The 19,245-nt window shown below is 34.9% G+C and overlaps 1 protein-coding gene across 1 annotated transcript in view; it reads left to right on the top strand.

Moving 5' to 3' along the window:
* Window positions 1–15,451, top strand: part of relt (RELT TNF receptor) — a 29,693-nt gene extending 14,242 nt beyond the window's left edge. Inside the window, exons 2-11 of the mRNA XM_052581580.1 lie at window positions 1,084–1,158; window positions 2,213–2,305; window positions 3,152–3,336; window positions 3,476–3,528; window positions 4,611–4,865; window positions 9,974–10,054; window positions 10,147–10,225; window positions 12,196–12,417; window positions 13,092–13,248; window positions 14,981–15,451. Of these exons, the coding sequence (XP_052437540.1) occupies window positions 1,117–1,158; window positions 2,213–2,305; window positions 3,152–3,336; window positions 3,476–3,528; window positions 4,611–4,865; window positions 9,974–10,054; window positions 10,147–10,225; window positions 12,196–12,417; window positions 13,092–13,248; window positions 14,981–14,992 (1,179 nt within the window). The 5' untranslated portion in view covers window positions 1,084–1,116 and the 3' untranslated portion in view covers window positions 14,993–15,451. The remainder of the gene's footprint in view (window positions 1–1,083; window positions 1,159–2,212; window positions 2,306–3,151; window positions 3,337–3,475; window positions 3,529–4,610; window positions 4,866–9,973; window positions 10,055–10,146; window positions 10,226–12,195; window positions 12,418–13,091; window positions 13,249–14,980) is intronic.
* Window positions 15,452–19,245: the final 3,794 nt, after the last annotated feature.

Raw genomic sequence — 19,245 nt, 5'->3', positions numbered from 1 at the left:
CTGGGGTAAGTGTGGCTCTCAGTGGGCACCTGTGTGCGTTCTGTTGTCATGACGACGAGATCAAAGCATTCTTTATCGTTTCCATATCTGCTGTGGAACTGATGAAGAAGTGTTATATAGCATTGTTTTATTTTTAATGAAGTTTAATAAGTTAATATTATATAGAGATGTATCTTAAAGAATATTGTAGAGTAAGAAGAGTCTGTAAAAATAATCTAATAATATGATATAGTAATTTATTTTAATACATTTTTTTTTACTAATATTTTGAATTATGCATTACATTGCATTGTGTTTTAGGGTAAAAGGAAATGTTTGTAAATTAATTCAACTAAAATGTCCTTTTTTCCTACAGATTTTTTTATTTATTTATTTATTTTACTTAATGTTCATTAAGTTAAAACTTATAAAATGAGTCAAATTTGTTAATTCAAAGCTTAGGAAAATTCTCTGGAGTCTTGCATCTTGTGTATAAAATTAGAGAAGAAAAAAAAGACAGATTGTTATGATTTCAAATGAATTTGGAGAGCAGCTCAGAGTTCGTATTAAGTCTGTGATTTTTAATTTGCTCATGAAACACATTTTGAGATGCAATCTCATTTTAAACTAGATGGGGGACATGTGAGTTTAACAATATTTTTTTCTTTGACACAAAATCTGAGAAGCAGGAAACTCCAGCTAAAGTCTGATCTCCAGTGAATCTCATGTATTTGAGAAAAGGTTTTGAGTGGAGTATTTGAAAAATACTTCACTATTTTCTCATCAGAGCACCATTTCTCTCTCCTGCTCCAGTAGATCCAGTAAGTGGTTTCTGGCCTGACTGGGCATATTTGGTCTAAAAATAGGCCAAGAAAAGCAGTGCTGCACCAAACCACAGGCCTGCTTTAGTTCAGCTGACTATTTATGTCACCCTTTAGCTTATAGATGACTCCTGTACACATACAAACCCACTGTGTGCATCACAAGAGAGTCTAAGTGCTGTTTACCTGTCTCTGGCATGGTGAGGTTAAGGTGGCTTCTGCTGACGCTGATGATGTTATATTTGCCGCATGTGTCATTGAGTTCCTGCCGTGTCTTTTTCAGATTACATGAGTATAGAAGAATATTTTGAAGAAGATGAAGAACCACCTTTACTGCTCAGCTCCTGTCTGTCTGATCGTAAGTATCAGACTCTTCATTAAAGTGTGTGTGTGTACCTGTGATTACTGCGGTGTGTTGTCATCAGTAATTAATGAGGGATATTACAGTGAGGTTTCTCTCAGAACACTGTGTCTCTTCTCACACTTCTCTGAATGTCCCTTCCTTCACTTCACTGAGAACCTGCAGTGTAGTCAATGAAGAGACATCTCATTCTGTAATGCCACAATTAGGCGAGACACTACAGTCAAACACAATGTTTTTCATGCACTGGACAATTTTGAAATACTGAGCTTTATTTTGCTTGCATAACTTGTGTACTTTCAGGCTAGTGGAAAGCAACATCCAAAATACATATTTTATTACACTTTATCTATTTGCATTTGTAGATTTCGATTAAAATACACATTTTAAAGTGATTCAAAATTATTTTTTCGCTCATGCAATGTGCCAGAAAACCCTAACAGCACCTGCATACACCAGATTTTACAGTTTTATTACTACACTGAAAAGAGTTTGGTGTAGAAACAAATAACACATTGAATTAAATATGACATTTTTAAGTAGAAAATGTTAAAAACATATTTTTTGTAAAACTGTGAATCTGAACACTAAAACACTAAATTTGTCTTAACAACTTAACAAAAATGACAATATATTTATATTCTGAAGGTTTTTACAGAGGGGTTTGTTCATATATCATTTTGACTGATTAAAAAAGTTCCTAAAACAACCTTTTTTTCTGTCAGTTTACCATATTTTCTGATTTATTACATGATAAAAATAAATATCCAAATAAAACATCCAAAAATATGTCATATATATATATATAGCATTTCCGAAAACATGCAATACAAAACAAAAGTCTTAATGTATTGTGATTAATCAACTGGGGAATATATTGTGATATCGATTAATGAAAAAGTTCGCCTGCTTTAAACTACACTTTACTATCCTGTTTTTTACCCACTGTATTATCGTAATATATATATACAGCAGTAAGTTCTAGTTTGATTCTCACAGGCATGAGTGTATGTGTGATTTTAACACTGACTGGTGTGGTGTGTGTCTGTAGCTGCTGGAGTTATGGGGGACGTTAGCGGCTCAGTGTCGGTGGGAGGACGGGTGTGTGTGTCCGCTCTGTCCACCCGGACAGGAGCCCACCACGGTGAGAGATAACACCACCAAAAAACATAATCCACAAAACGTGCCCAGTCCAGAATGTCCTATATTATGATCTCTGTAAAGAGAATTCACTACACTTTACACATACAGTATAGCAGAAAAACACAACAGATTCTTTTCAAATGTATCATATGATTGCATTTATGCACATTCAAGATCTCAATGTTTTTTTTTATTATCTGACAAGCCAAACCTAAAAAGTTATGTGAGTGTATCTGTCCAAGGGAAGCTAAAAAAAAAAAGAAAAGAAAAAAAATTATATAAAGAGAATAAAAAAAAAGTTTTTTTTTTTTTGCATCGTGACATTATTTCTTTACATTTTCATTGTCATTACAATAATGTATCTGTACATTTTATATTTCTTTTTAAACCATTGTGCTTACGAGTAAAGCTTCTTAGAATCCCAAATATCGGCCGATATATCGGTCGACCACAAATAAGTGAAGCCTTGGTGAGCAGAGAAGAGACTTCTTTCAGAAACTTAAAAAGATCTTTTATCTCACATTTGATATGAATCTTTTAAAGAAACACTATAATCAAATCAAGCTGACAAAAAAGTCAAGCATATGCCTGTATTAATGAGGCAAACCGCTCCATAGAGTTCATTTGTTGTCTGTTAAAACTAACTCCACCTGAGTTTAATTTCAATTATGAACCCAGTGGCCCAGATGTTTAATTAAAACCCTTCCTCCTAAGAGTTGATACAGTTATTTTTTGTCATTTGTATTCTTCTTTTCAGTAATGTATTTATAAAATGTATTTAGTGCAGAAAATGATAGCCACAGTTTGTGGTTATGTCATCTTGGTGGTGTGTATTTGTTTCATTAAGGCTTGCGGGGAAGTTGAGGGTCCTGGTGAGACCGGATTGTGCCGGACTTGCCCAGCCGGCACCTTCTCTGAAACCAATGACACTGAGCCGTGCCGCCCACATGTCTCCTGCAGGACACTGAAGCGCTGGATCTCGACCGCACCGACCTCACTCTCTGACGCTGTGTGTGGAGGATGTCTTCCTGGGTAAAGAACAAAAAATCTTCATCATTACGTCACTGTGGTGTCAGAGCAGATGTGTTTTCCTAGTCTCACAATTTTTCCAAGACTGAATGAAATTGAAAGCATAGAGGGGGCGTATTTATGAACTGACATATTTTTTTAGGTTTCACCCTGCTGCTACATGGAAGTCCTCCACCCTCCACGCCTGCGTCAGGAGTAAGTGTTTTGCATTTTATACATCAGTGTTGTCTGAATGTTACACAGCCAACCTGGTAATTGAGGGCCGCACCTATCTGTTCAGTTTACTCTTCATAAACAATAAAGTACATAGAAGAAAAAAATCTATAAATATTTGAATTGGACAGTATTAACATAAGAATAAAGAATTCTTCTGCAAGATAATAAGGTGGAAACTCATTCCAATACATTGGCTTTTTCACAATAACTTCAAATGCGACTCATCCAACAGTCAGAATTTAAACTTTTGTTGTTATTTTTTAAATATTCACTATTATTATTTCTAGTAAATCTTGTTAGATTCTCATTACTGTAATGAATTCTTAAACAGCATAAATTATATAAAATCTTACATTTATATATATATATATATATATATATATATATATATATATATATATATAATTGGAAGAATGATTTTACAAAGTTGATTTTCTATATTATTTACAGCAGGATCTGCATTTTCATGGGTTAAAATAAATTATTTTCGTTATTAGAGAAAATGAAAACAACTTTTCACATTAAAAACGGCTCCTTTATTGGTAGTAAAAAAATAATAGTTGACAAGCCAAACGATATGAATCTCTGAGCAACATGGTTTTTATTTATGCCATGAATTTAATTGAATTCTGTACAATTATTATAATGATCTACGCAAAAAGCATTTCGAACGTCTCCAGCATTTTTTATAATTTTCCCAAAACCATACTTCACCCATTATGTATGTTATCACATCTGTCAAAAACTTAAGCTGGCTGTCGGTTGGAATATTAGCACACTAGAAATATCGACATAACAATAATTAATTATAAGAAATAAATAATTACCTTACGATCCATCTGTTTTCAAATTCACCTAATTTGAATATAACAACACCAATGTCAATTTTTTGATATTGTCAATCAATGTTTTTAAAAGATAAATGCAATTATCAAAGTTTGATCAAAATGTTGTATAATGATTAATTTTTAAGTGTTTTGTTACATTTAATTACCCCTTTTGAGCCATTTAGAACTGCAATAATTTGTTGTAAGTAATTATGTCTATGTGTATATCTATAGAGCCACACAGCCGGCGGAGACGTAACGTTGTTAAGAGCGCCCCCAACAGGTCTGGAGTGGGAGGCGCAAACGCCACCAGCGTTCAGGGTCCAGAGGAGAAGAGCACGGAGTATGCTGTGTTTGCACTGGTGCCTATCTTCTGTGTGATGGGCCTTCTGGGAATTCTCATCTGCAACATACTCAAGAAGAAAGGCTACCGCTGCAATGCAGAGAAAGACGAGGTGGATGCAGAAGCCGCCACTCCACAGAAAGAAGGTACGGGACACAAGCACAGAAATATATATATATTCAGCAAGGACTCAATAAACTGATAAAAAGTTGACATTTATAATGTATGTTACTTTCTATTATTATTTCTATTTCAAATAATGTTCCTTTGATATTTTCTTAAATCCTGAAAATACATAACCACTGTAACCAACAGGGCACTCAGTATTCTGGGAAGTTTTTGTGCATTGGGGATCATATTTTATCAGGGTAACACTTCAGGGTAACACTCATTTTACATACAGCAGATGTTGAAAATGACATAAATATGACACTGGGCAAATGCATAAAGTGCAGCATAATTTGAAATCACGTTTAAAGCATTCAGTTAACACGGCTGATCTCACAGCTGGATTCGACTATGTTTGCAATGTTTGTGAAATTAAATATTTGTTAGTCATTCGAAGATTTGTTTAAATGAAATAAATGAGTATTTGCTTAATGCTGATGGCAAACCAGAAAGTATTATAAATTTTGCCTTCCTATTACTAATAATATAAAAGCAATCGTTATAATTCTTTTTGTATACATTATTTCCTTTAACCGTTCTATCTGATTATTAAAAAGACTTCTATCCGTGTTCAACCACTTCAAACACATCAGCCAATCAAAAAAACATATCAGACGATGCCGATATTTGATAAATGCCAAATATCGGCCGATATATCGGCTTTGGCAATATATCGGTCGTCCACTAATAAGTGCAGCCTTAGTAAGCAGAGAAGAAACTTCTTTAAAAAAATCTTTTATCTCACATTTGATATGAATCTTTTAAAGAAACACTATAATCAAATCAAGCAGACAAAAAAGTCAAGCATACGCCCGTATTAATGATGCAAACAGCTCCATAGAGTTTATTTGTTGTCTGTTAAAACTTACTCCACCTAGGTTTCATTTCCATTATGAGAACCCAGTGGCCCAGCTGTTAAATTAAAACCCCTCCTCCTAAGAGTGAAACTAAATAAATTCATTGTACCCAATAAGAACAGAGTGTTTTCTTCTCCTTTGTGTGCATGTGTATCAGTGGGTAGAGCCGCAGCTGTTGTGATGAGCTTAGTGTTTCATCTAGAGAGGCGCTAGCATATGATGGTTCAGGTTCTGCCTGTAAATCGGGTACGTCTCTGGGAACAGAGTAAATGACACCTTAATTGCAGCATGTTTTGCAGCTGAATAAGCAGAGCAGCAGAGCTGGATTTGGTATTTTTATACGGATGTCAGGCAGCAAAATTGTTTGTGTTCAATAGAAAAAAGTAGAAAAAGGAAGTTAGTCTTGTAAGCCACAAGAGGCTGTGCATGATTTTCTGAAAATGTGCTCACCCTCAGGTCATGCAAGATGTATATGAGTTTGTTTATTCATCAGATTTTGGAGAAATGTACCATTTTATTACTTTCCCACCAATGGATCTGAATGGGTGCCGTCAGAATGAGAGTCCAAACAGCTGATCAAAACATCATAATAATCCACAAGTAATCCACATCACTCCAGTCCATCAGTTAATGTCTTGAGAAGAGAAAAAAGTACATCTTTGTAAAAAATCAAAGATTTCATTAATCAGTTTTGAAGTCCTCTGTCCAATAATGTTTTTTTTTTTTCCAGTGAATAAGTCATCTGTTCTGAATCAGGAGAGAAATGCACAGTTTACAAACCAAAACATATATATACGAAAATGTGAGTGGATTTTAATGTGGTAGGACAACAGAAAATTCACTTTTTCACTGGAGGAAGTGTTATTATGTATTATGGAGTCATATTTTAGCCAGAAGCAACCATTTAAATTTAAAATATCTTAATGGGGTTGTTTTTTTAAAACACACGCTTCTGGCTTCACAAGACATTGTTATGGACAGAGGACTTCAAAACAGCTTTATGACAGCTTTGTTTCTTACAAAGATGCATCTTTTCATTTTACAAGACATTAACTGGTGGACTGGAGAGGTGTGAATTACTTGTGGATTATTGTGATGTTTTTATCAGCTGTTTGGACTCTTATTCTGACGGCACCCATTCACTGCAGATGATCCCTTGCTGAGACAGTAATGGAATGCTACATTTATCCAAATCTGATGAAGAAACAAACTCTTTGTCCTGGGGTGAGTACATTTTGTCATGAAATGTGATTTTTATGTTTCTTTGTTTGTGCAAAGCTTGTGCAGTGCTACAAAGTTTTCTGGGAGTTGCTATGTGATTGCTAAGAGTTCTCTCATTTCCTCATCTATCTTTGAGCAGCACAACACTCCCACTGTATCTCCTTTCTCCAGATCAATAATTCAGTCGGTTTTGTGCTTGGGGATGTTCTCTAACTCCTATCACCATACTGTTGACTAGCTCTAACATGGTCAGTGTGAACTACATCAGATTCACATCGACCTAGACACACTTAAACTACTAAAAACTACTAGAATGCCAGGTGAAATCTCTATTTCTGTTCCTACATACACAGAGGAAGAAAATAGCTTATTGGGTGCACTGTTATGCACCATTTATATAAACATTACAAGATAGCCGTTAGGTGTTTAATAATGAACGTATTGGCTCGAGTGGAGTCTGAGAGCTTGTGTTGTATAAGTCTGGGTCAGATCCAGGACGGCGTAGAGCAGGTGATGGCATCCAGATGAAAGAGGATGATGAGCCTCTGGGGTGTAATGGGGTCAGAATCACTAACGAAATCAGTAACGACGTTTGCAGTCAGAATGCAGCGCTCCATTCGATTTCTGATGCTGCAGTACTAAATTAAATGTCCTTTCTTGGCACTTTTTTTGGAGCTGGAATGATTGCATAAGCACTTGCTTTCAAGCACTCAAGAGCACTTCTACCTCGACCAGCATTTCAATGCTTTAGAGTCTAACAGTTATCTGATATATAGCCATTGCACAGTCATTTCAGCTGTGAGAGGTCTGGTGCAGTGTGCAATAGTAGATGATTCAGGTATTGCATCAGTATACTGTTTGTATAGTATTTTGCCATTAGTCACACCTGCTATTCTGAGATAAAACCATAAAGGTGTCAAAGATGCATTTCCCAGCAGCCTCCTGTCACCGCAGAGAAAGTTCAGGCACAATAGGTGTACCAGTACAATAATGACAGAGCTAAAAAGAGCCTTTTTATGGCTCACAGCAAATACAGAATTAGATTGAAGCCATTGGATTAGATTGCTCTGCAATACATTGCATCAAGTTTATTGTAGATAGAAAAAACAGACATAGAATAACCTCACTATATCATCCGGAGCTAGAAAGTGCAAAAATGTGGCTTTGGTTATTTTATAGCCGCAAAATCACATTTTAAAAACAAAAACATGATTTCAATTAGTAGGCTATAAACTCCACAAGATGGCTTTTCAGAATTTGTGCAGTATATAACACAACTTTTATAGTAAAATGTACATATGTACTGCATTTTATTAATGATATGAATACTTTGATCTACTTATGTGGTAAAAAAATATTTCTTTTTCAAATAAATGCTGTTCTCTTGAACCACACATGAAGTATTCTGAAAAATAAAAAGTATGACAGTTTTCACAAAAATATGAAGCAGCACGACCGTTTTCAACATTAAGAAGAAGAATAAATGTTTCTTGAGCAGCAAATCAGCATATTAGATTGATTTCTGAAGGATTGTGTGACACAGAAGAACGGAGGAATAATGCTGAAAATGAATCTTTGCATCACAGGAATAAAATACATTTTACAATATGTTCAATTAGAAAACAGAGATTTGAAATTGTAATAATATTCAAACTTTTACAGTTTAGATTTTTTCATCAAATAAATACAGCCTTAACTTACTTACTTCAAAAACTCTAGAACATCTAATAACCAATCTTTATGCTAATAAAAATAAAGTGAATTTTCTCTTGTCAGATGTTTTTCTTGATTACAATAAATAACGCTTGCATTGATATTTTGAGACTTTCAGTGTCCGAACACTTGAGCAGATGCATGACTATGATTCTAACAGAGTGTCTTTGGTTGATCAGAATAAGAAAGCGGCGCTGCAGTGCTGACGTTCATTCTGGGTGAATATAGCAGAGTGCTGAGTGAGCTGTTCTACATACAGTACGTCCCCAGCTGCCTCGCTCTGGAACTCTGGGATATAGTTACCATAGACACTAATAGATGCCTTCTGCATGCTATAGATTCACAAATGCATCACAATAGAGACTGTCAGAGTTACGCTCATTTTTGGTGTGATCTGAATCCGTCTGCCTGTGGTGATTAATGGTGAATTGGCGTGTTTTTAAGTGCGGCGGCTTCCCTGTGCTTTGAAACTCTTTTAAAAATAGTACGTAATGATAGGGATGACATCACGCCAGTACAAACACACACCCACGGAGAAGTTTCAGATACTGCTGGAGCTTCAAAATAATATTTGTTCACTGTGAAGCTCACAAAACCGGTCAGAAACATGTATGTGTCACCCATATCATTTGCACAAAGAAGGTGAAGCTTATTTTTAGGTACTTAAAGCTCACTTTCCCTCAAATTGTCAAATCTAAAAAACTGTGCTGTTTTAGAATTACTTGTATACTATTATTGCATTTTTAATTCGCTTGCATTTTGTATATTCACTTTTATTCTTAGTTTTTAATTTTTTATTTCATTTTATGTGATTTCAGTATGTGCAAATTGTCTATTTAGCTTTCATTAATTTGTATTTATTAACTTTTTAATTATTGTTATGTATTTAATTAAGTTAGTTGGCAAGGCAAACATTTTTAATTCTCATTTAGGTTTTTCATCTAATATTTATATAATATTATTTTATTTCAATTACAGAAATGATTTTAATAGTTTTTGCTAGTGAGAAAAAATGACACTTAAATTGTAAAATATTTATAAAGTATTTGTTGTATTAAATGTTACTAAATTAAAGTGAATACATTTTTTTCTTTTAAATCTTGTGTGAACTAGATGATTTTGCTCATATTATAACAGTTATCAGGTGTAAAAAAATAAAAAATATATTAAAAATGCAACTAAAAAAATCATTTATAACAATTAAAGTTGGTTAATTATGTAAGAGCACATAAAATATGAACACTTTAAAATATAAAACAGTGTACAAACTTAAAGGGTTTTGTTTTTCTCCTCAGGAAACCTTTGTCCGTACATTGTTGATGACCCCAATGAAGACACCATCAGTATTCTGGTGCGGCTCATCACAGAGAAGAAAGGTGTGCGATGTTTCCTGACACTTTCAGCTCACCCTCACATCACACTGTGAGTTCAGAGTCTCATTACATCTCGATGTGTTCGTGTGTTACAGAAAATGCGGCCGCTCTGGAAGAACTTCTGCAGGAATATGAGAATAAACAGATGGCCCTCAACAAGAGCTCCTCCATCAGGTAAGAACACACACAAACCTGCTCAAAATCACTTTTAGAAACTCACACGCAGCACACTGAGAAACTGAGAAAATGCATTGTCCATAAATATTTCTTAATGGTCATGCAACTACATTTTGTCATTTTTTTTATTGCACAATATAATTTTGTCCTTCACACATTGGGATTTTTGTAGATGTTTTTTCCTTGAACATTAGTGACACACAGTGCAGGTCTAAACGAATGTTTTGTTTTGAGTAAACGTCTTAAAAAGTCACTTTAAACCATGTTTGTTGCCGTTCTTAAGAAAGTTACTAAGCCAGTTTATATTCAAATTCCTAATCTTATTTGCTTAAAGGCTATCTTCAATACTTCCATTATGAATAATAATAAGCAAGTAACTAGCAAAGCATGTAATTTATGAAATTATGGCCCGGTTTCACAGACGGGGCTTAGACTAAGCCAGGATTAGATCATAGTTCAATTAAGACATTTAAGCAATTTTTACAAATGTGCCTTAGACAAAAAACATTACTGGTGTGCATCTTGACACAAAATAAAGGCACTGATATATTTTAAGATCAGTCAATGCAAGTTTTAAAGTGTGAAATGTACATTTTACACAAAACTGAACAATGAAATTTATATTTTTATTCAGCAAGGATGCATTAAATGTATCAACAATAACGATTTTTACAATGTTTGTACAATTTGTACTAAATATGAAGCAGCACAGCTCTCTTCAACATGATAAGAAATATTTATTAAGAAGTAAATCATTAGAATGATTTCTGAAGGATCATGGGACACTGAAGACTGGAGGAATGATGCTGAAAATACAGCTGTGCATCACAGAAATACATTACATTTGAACATCATATATTTAGAAAAATAAAACAGTTATTTTAAATTGTAATAATATTTCAGAATATTAAAGTTTTACTGCATTTTTGATCAAATAAATGCAGCCTTAGTGAGCCGAAGAGACTTCTTCGAAAAGCATGTAATGTTAGTGTCTGATTGAAGATTGTCACAGTTCTTGCTTGAATCGTTGCGTGACTCATCTCCAGACTAATGAAATGAACTGAGCGCTGAGAGGAATTCCCAGTTGTGAAACAGAAAGCAGTTTTCCGTTAGCTGAGATAAAGATGCAGCTCATTCTTCTAGACTCCTTAATGAAAAATCAGTGTAGTGTTAGAAGAGCTGAGGGAGAGATCGTGTCTGTGTTAATGAGTTTGCACCTGGTTTACAGCGCTGACAAGCCTCTAAATCAAGAAGGAAGTGCTTGTTCATTTTCCAAATGCAACATCACCACAGTGAGGTCAAGGTCCCTTAAAAAGAATAGAGGGAGCTTTCTATTTTCTCTTTTCTTTTTTTTTTTAAATGGACTTGTTTCGGTCATTATTATACATTTATGTGTATATATATTGACCGTTTTCCCATGCATCCAATCAGATTTCAGAGTCATAATCATGCATTTTATAATGTCAAACACATCATAACAATCGGAGACAAAGCTTGCTTCATCTCTTTGAAATCACAGCTGTACAGTGACTTCTGGGAAATTTACTGGCACAGATCTGGAGATCAGCGCCTGCTGAAATAACAGCTCAGTTCAAGAGAGGCTTTAATTCCCCCTTTTCTGCAGGCGGAGAGCTCAGGGCCTCTGACATCATCACAAAGGAACTATGGGAAGGGGCGGGTGGATATCAAGGCTCATGAATGGAGTGTGGTTCATGTGCTCTCAGTGTGCTAAGAGAAGAACTGAATAGACTTCAAGACTTATTTTAAGAACTATCTGTGCATGCCTTATTCAGTACAACAATAATCAAGCTTCATTGGTATACCAAAGCATTAATTAAACGCTGGATTTTTGTAGTGCTGATGGCTAGCATCGTTTCCAGTCTGTTGTACCTTTGTTAAAAGTAAAATACACTCAACAGTATTGCTATGAGTTTGTAAGTGTCTCTCTGTCTGTGTCTCTGTCTCAGGTTTCCGGCTCTTCCTCATTTCCCTCCGTTCCGGTCGTTGCCTCGGCTGTGTTCTCATCAGCATCACTTGCACACTATAAACGGGCTAGCGCCGCGCTCCGGCCTCTGCTGCTCCCGCTGCAGTCAGAAGAAGTGGCCCGAGCTGCTGCTGCCCTTCGAAACGCACAAGAGCCCCACTAACCTGGCCAAGACGCCGGAGGTCACCGTCCTGTCTGTAGGGAGGTGAGAAAAACTGAATAAAATATACAATTCTGTGAACTCTGAGGAGAAAGGCCTTTGTGTGTTGTTTCAATCCATACATAAGAAATCTGTGGCAAGCTTGTTTTATAAACTGGTGAACATTATTAGACAAAATAGATGCACTACCCATACAGAGACCATCCAAACTATTTCCCAAAAATATTAAGTGCATTGTTTTTCCACAATATTCTTATGCAGCTTTGTATGTGTTTTTATTATCTTATTATTATAGCATTTATTTATATTTTAAATGACGTTCAAATTTCAATTAGCAATTTTTTTGCAATATATATATATATATATATGTATATATATATATATAGCTCTCTTTTTTCAGTTTTAGACATTTTATTAGTTAAACTTTGTTTTAATAATTACCAATTATTATTTGTTTTCAATTTACATTTTATGTATTTTTTAACAAGTAATCACAGAAGCATAGAATTTAGCCAAAACTGAAAATATTCATCCATGATAGTGGGGTGTATCAATGAGCTCACTAGGTTTTGGAGCAAAGTGGAAATCCCAATGACTGAATGAATCAGGTGTGTTGGTTTGAGATGGTGATTCACGTCTCATTCTCACACACACACACACACACACACACCCTGTAGTTTCACTCACTGTCCTCTGTGTCACCCTCATGTGAACGGCAGGTTTCAAGTCGCTCAGATCCCAGAAGTGAAGTCATCTTCCAAGGAAGCGAGCGATACGGACTCCATGGACAGCGGCCACACCGAGCCTGCGGAAGAGCGCTCCCTGCTGGGCGTGTCCTCTTCCTGTAACTCCGCCTCCTCAAAGTCCAGACAGGAGGTGAGTGAGTAAACAAGCAGAACAGGAATATTCCTCCAAGCACTCAGTTTGTAGTTTCCTCTTTCTCATCTCTGCCCTGACCTGAAGCTCATTGTCTAAAGCCTTGTGTAAAATCCCTGCAGGAAGTCTGGTGCATGTGTCACTAGTAGATGAAAAGGAAACATTCAGAGTTATTTCTCGAGTCATAGCTAATGCATCCAGGTTCGTGTACATCCGGGAAAAACACTGTAGAAAATCCTTTAAAAATGCCCAATATTATCTAATTTAATGAAGCTGAGTTTAAAATGGCAGTAACATTTTTCAACACATACAGTGTTTTTGCAAAATAAGAATAAAGATATATATCAGATTTAAGGCAGCTGTCAAAGTCTTAGTTTTAAATGATGAAGTATTAAAAGTATTCAAACTGTATTATTTAACTTACATTATGCAAAGGAGCATAAAGATATGTTCAAATACTCGCGTTTAATGTCGGAAAACTTAATATAAACGCAAGCTTATTAATAAATAAGCTATTCTTTTACAAAAGCTGTCAGTTTGGATGCAGTCAAACAGCCACAGATTAGCAGAAAACATCTGGCTTCTTTCAGTGTTATATTAAATATTGTCTTCAGCATCATTCATACAAATATGAAATCTGGCTTAGATTCAGATAGGAATCATGTTTTTGTGGCATAATACTGCTAATACTAGACATCTTTACCTTAAAGATCATTGTCGAAACTAAAAATAGTTATGAGGAAGTGAGGAAAAAAACAAGTATGTGATTTCATTCAGTGGATGTGATGCAGGGCTGTGGAATAATTGTAGTTTAGTTGCATGGAGGGAAAGTCAGTTTTTGTTACCCAATGTAACTTTTTAGCCTCTTGCATAAGAATCTGTGGGTGGTGGGCTGATGGCTTCACACTGACTATCAATAGCTGCTGGGATTTACAGAAATACCTCAAGGCTGCTCGGGACATTTAACCCTCTGTGGCCTCACAGCATTTAGAAAGGACACACAGAATAATGCTAGAAAATAGCTTTTCTTTTTTCTTAAGTACAGTAAAAGTAGCAATACTGTGTAATAGTATTCTGATTTAAAATAACTGTGTTCTGTTTGAATTTATTTTAACATGTAATTTATTCATGTGTTGCTTCAGTGTCACGTGATCCTTAAGAAATCATTGTAACTTGCTGTTTGCTGCTCAAAAAACATTTCTGATTATTATCAGTGGTGAAAATATTTTTTTTCATAATACTTTGATGAAAAGGAAAGTTCAAAAGAAGAGCATTTATTTGAATAAAATAGACACAGAAATGTCTTTAATGTAACTTCTGATTAGTATAAAATTGTATTTCTTAAAAAAAAATAGCATTTTTTTTTTTTTTTACATTTTTAAAACACGTGAAATGTCTTTACTGTCACGTTTGATTCGTATAAAATGAGTATTTTCTCAACAACAAAAAAAAGCATCATTTTTAAAGCACATCCTGTGATCTATAGAGGGTTCATTGTGTTTGTTTGGTGCTCCTCGGATGAATGAGAGAATCTGTTGGGTCTTCTGCTGTCCTCAACTCAAACTCTGTGGTTTCCCTTCAGAGCTGGACTCAGTTTTTCCACTGGTTGAGTTCATACTGAGTCAAATGATATTGTCTGGCGCCCTCTGCTGGCTGGAAAAGCTTTTGCATTTGTTAACCATCAAATGACTGGAGACCATGTGACTAATCATTCTCTCTCCCTCTTTCCCAGATGAACATCTGAAAGGAGGAGGAGGACGTCCAGGACGGGACGGATGACATCATCTGCAGGCGAGCGAGAGAGCAGTATTCACCACCTTGAGGAGCCTTGAATTCAAGACCTTAGGAAACATTCGTATTTATTGCATAAGTCATAGAACTATTTTATTAATAAGCAACAAGCTCTGTCTCTGCTAGCAGATAATAGGAGAGCGAAGGGCATTTCCTCCGAAAGCAAGTGTGCTTCCTCAAGACACTAAAGAGGTCTTCAGTGCAGAAAACAGAACTGAGAACAACGAGACACCAGTTAGAAAACATTACCAAGTATTATCAGAAACTAGTTTGATTTACATCTCTTTTTTTACTGTAGTGCTGTTTTTTAGTATTTAAGATTTTTAAATGAAATGCAAATGTACAGACATGGTCATAAGTTTGCGAACATCTTGTTTTGTTAATAATAAATAAAAGAAAACGTATAAAATCACATGCATGTATATTCTTTTGTTTTTATACAAATGAGTATTCTGTGGTTTTTGCAGGATATACACAAATATGAAAACACTAGTTCACCACCTAAAACATTTATTTCACTGAACATTGTAGACTTCAGTTTTGGTATAAATGGCACACATGTGACTAAATCAGAGAACAAAGGAGAGCAGCAAGGAAACAGGAAGTGGTAATACTGAAATCATCAAAGAAACTTCAAAGACTACGAGATAAGAACAGGAAACTAAACCTTCAACATAAAAGTCAGAGATGGGAATAAACATGACTAGTGTACAGCAGTCCTAAACCTTAAATGTGTGAATGTCATAATGTCTGATTGTAGACTCCAGCAATTTAACTATGAATAAGTTCCACTAATTACAATTATTCCTTCAGTTCAACCTTCTTTGTATCAAATGATTGGCTTGAAAAGTGTGCTAGTCTTTTTAATCAAATAAGCTTGGTTTGATATTAATGCAATGACATTCAGACATTTTTAAGTGTGGTTTAATACATTTTGGGAGCACTATGTTTCACATTTGTTGTGTGTGTTTTAAGGATTAAAAAAACTGGCGGCTAATCGTTCCACAATTTAAAGATTGCTCATGCAAATAGCACAGAAATAGTAGCAAGGTCACTTAGAAATGAGCATTTTAAGTGTTCACAAGCTTTTGACCATGACGGAAGGATTTAATATTTCATTTATTAACACACAAGCTCTTTCGCATCACAACCTTCAACTCATCAGCTTTATTGAAAAAAGAAAGCAAAGCAACACACTGTATTCATTTATATCTCTACGAAACACTTTCTTATTAAGCCATCTAACAAAACAGCATGCAAAGGTTTATTGTTCCTTCTGAAAGTATTGTCATCTCAAGAACATTTGTAGTGCCTCGGACTAGCGGTCTGCTTCTTTGCTACAGTAGGTAACACTAATGAAATATATTAGCAGTGTGCATTTCAGATTTCCGGGTAGATATTATTTCATTGTGCTGTTGGATTTCAGTCCAACCTGGAGCTGGTTCCTCTCTTGCTCTATTCACACATTAGTCGTCAGTGAAGTGGGCCTTGGGCATTATTCATGACAAAAGACTGTGTTCATCAGTCTGGAGGACGTTCACACTGCAGCTGAATGAGGATCAGACTTGAAAAATAAGATATAAATGGAAATGTGTTACTTATCAGACTTTTTAATGTGTGATTTCAGATTGATCAGTTAAAGTTAGAATTTTAAAGATTTTTAAATCAAACTTTATGTTCATCATAACTGCTCTACCTTTTGCATGAATTTTAAAATCATTTATGAACTTTATTAAGTACTGTACACAAAGGTGCAAAAATATATAATTTTAATGTACAATTTGAAATTGTCCAGCAGTGACATAAAATAAAATAAGTTTATGCTTAAAGCAAGAAGAAAGATTACATTTATTTTTCTGACCTCACTGGTAATTATTATTATTTTTATAAGCTTAAACTCACTTAATTTGAATAAATTTTCCATAAAACAATACTTTTAAATGTTTCTGGATTTAGGGATGTTTAGATACTGTATTTGTCCCGGAAAAAATACTATGTATTTACCGTATTTTCCGGACTATAAGTCGCACTTTTTTTTTCATAGTTTGGCTGGTCCTGCGACTTATAGTCAGGTGCGACTTATTTATCAAAATTCATTTGACATGAACCGAGAGAAATGAACCAAGAGAAAAAATTACCGTCTCCAGCCGCCAGAGGGCGCTCTATGCTACTCCTGTAGTCTACACTGAACACATAGAGCGCCCTCTCGCTGCTGGAGACGGTAATGCTTTCTCTTGGTTCTTGGTTCTAAATAAATGCGACTTATATATGTTTTTTTCCTCATCGTGACGTATTTTTGGACTGATGCGACTTATACTCAAGTGCGACTTATAGTCCGAAAAATACGGGTAAGTCTTGAAAGTTAAATGCATAGATTTAGGATAAATATTGCAAGAAAACTGAACGGTCAGTGGGATAAGTATATCATTTTTTTCTCTTTAAATAAGGTTTATTTTTTATTTCCTCACTGAAAGATATAAGTCTTTCTGCTTCTCAGTTAAATGTATCTTCATTTAAGAAAGTTAAGAAAGTATGGAAATAATTTTTTCAGTGTCTGTCCAATCTGAAAAAAAAAAAAAAAACACATTTAAGCATTAAATTGTTGTAGTTGAGTTTGGCTTGCCGTGTGAACGCTCCTCTGACACATGTTGGTGAATCTTCCTCTAACGGGATATAGCTGAGTGTTCGTCAGTCCTCAGATGTAGAGAAACATGAATCCACAAGATCTGTTGCACTGAAAGCTGAATGAGTCAATGCACGTGCTGCGCTACACCTCAAATAATGAGATGAGACTGAATGGTTACGGCACTCAGCTCAGCTTTGCTCAGAGTGAAATTCGTGTTTTCATGCACGTTACGTCACAACTTAACTGAGGTAACTGATAAATGTATATTATGAAATATTACTCTGTTTCCTTCTTCAGTTGTATTTATTTGTAGTTCAGAGAAAGTAGTGACAGGCAAGGCTACTCAAGTAGCATCACAGTTTTGTTAACATGCACATTTGATATAAAGTCAATTTAGATACATTACACATGTGTTTTTTTGCAATCATTTCTTGATACCATCACAGTCGCTGTTACACCTCACTTTGCAAAGATCAACTAGGATGAAAAGTTAAGGGGAACCTAAGCACTGTGTTGTGTTGCTATCATTTATTATTCTAATAGTAATGTTGTTTTTTCTTGATATTTATACTCTTGAAATAAAGAACTTTACTTCAGTATCAGAGATGTGGAAATTCATCTTTACATCTCTTCATCTATACAGACTGATGTTAAATGCTTTGCATCTCCATGCTGTATATTTATGATGGTTTTTCTGGTAATATACCATTCAGAAGTTTGGGGCTGGTGAGAGTTTTTTATGATTTTGAAAAATAAAAATAAATCTTCTGCTCACCAAGGCTGCATTAATTTGATCAAAAATTCATTAAAAACAGAAATAACTGTTTTCTGTAGGAGTACAGTGTAACATGTAATTTATTAATATGATGCAAAGCATCTTTACTCCAGTCTTCAGTGTAACATGATTGTTCAGAAACCGTTCTAATATGCTGCTTAAAGAAACATTTCTTCTTCTTCTTTTTCTTCATTTTCTTCTTCTTCTTGGTGTTGAAAACGTTTCTGCTGCTTCATATTTCTGTGGAAACCGTGAGACATTTTTTCAGAGTTCTTTTTAAATAGAAAGTTCATAAGAACAGCATTTATTTAAAATATATTTTTGTAACACTACATTTAAAAAGTTTTTGCTGTCAATTGTTTATCAAATGCATCCTTGCTCAATTAAAGTATTAAATATATATTTAAAAAAAAAAATAACTTCCTGACCCCAAACTTCTTTGAACACTGTTTTTCGTTTTAAAGCATATATAGAAGCTATAGCATTTTCAGTACACTAGCACACTGTTCTGATATAACATGTTGTTGGACGGATTATATGCAATAACCTGATTATAACCAGGAAATTGTTACAGTTACAAACAGAAGGGCTTTTCACACTTTAAATAGTTAAATATGCTGCGGTCACACTAGACTTTGAGCATGCATAATATATTAATATAATATAATTCTGAGTCTAATGACTTGGAAAAAGGGTTGCCAGGTCTGCGAAACAAAACCAGCCCAATTGGCCTTTACAAATAACTTGACTGACAGGTGATCGGACCAATCATATCGCCAAATCCACCATCTCTCCCGACAAACAT

This window comes from Carassius gibelio, chromosome B18, assembly GCF_023724105.1.
Source record: "Carassius gibelio isolate Cgi1373 ecotype wild population from Czech Republic chromosome B18, carGib1.2-hapl.c, whole genome shotgun sequence".
NCBI classification, from domain to species: domain Eukaryota; kingdom Metazoa; phylum Chordata; class Actinopteri; order Cypriniformes; family Cyprinidae; genus Carassius; species Carassius gibelio.
Note: the sequence above shows the minus strand (reverse complement) of the source record. Positions and strands in the feature narration are given on the sequence as shown.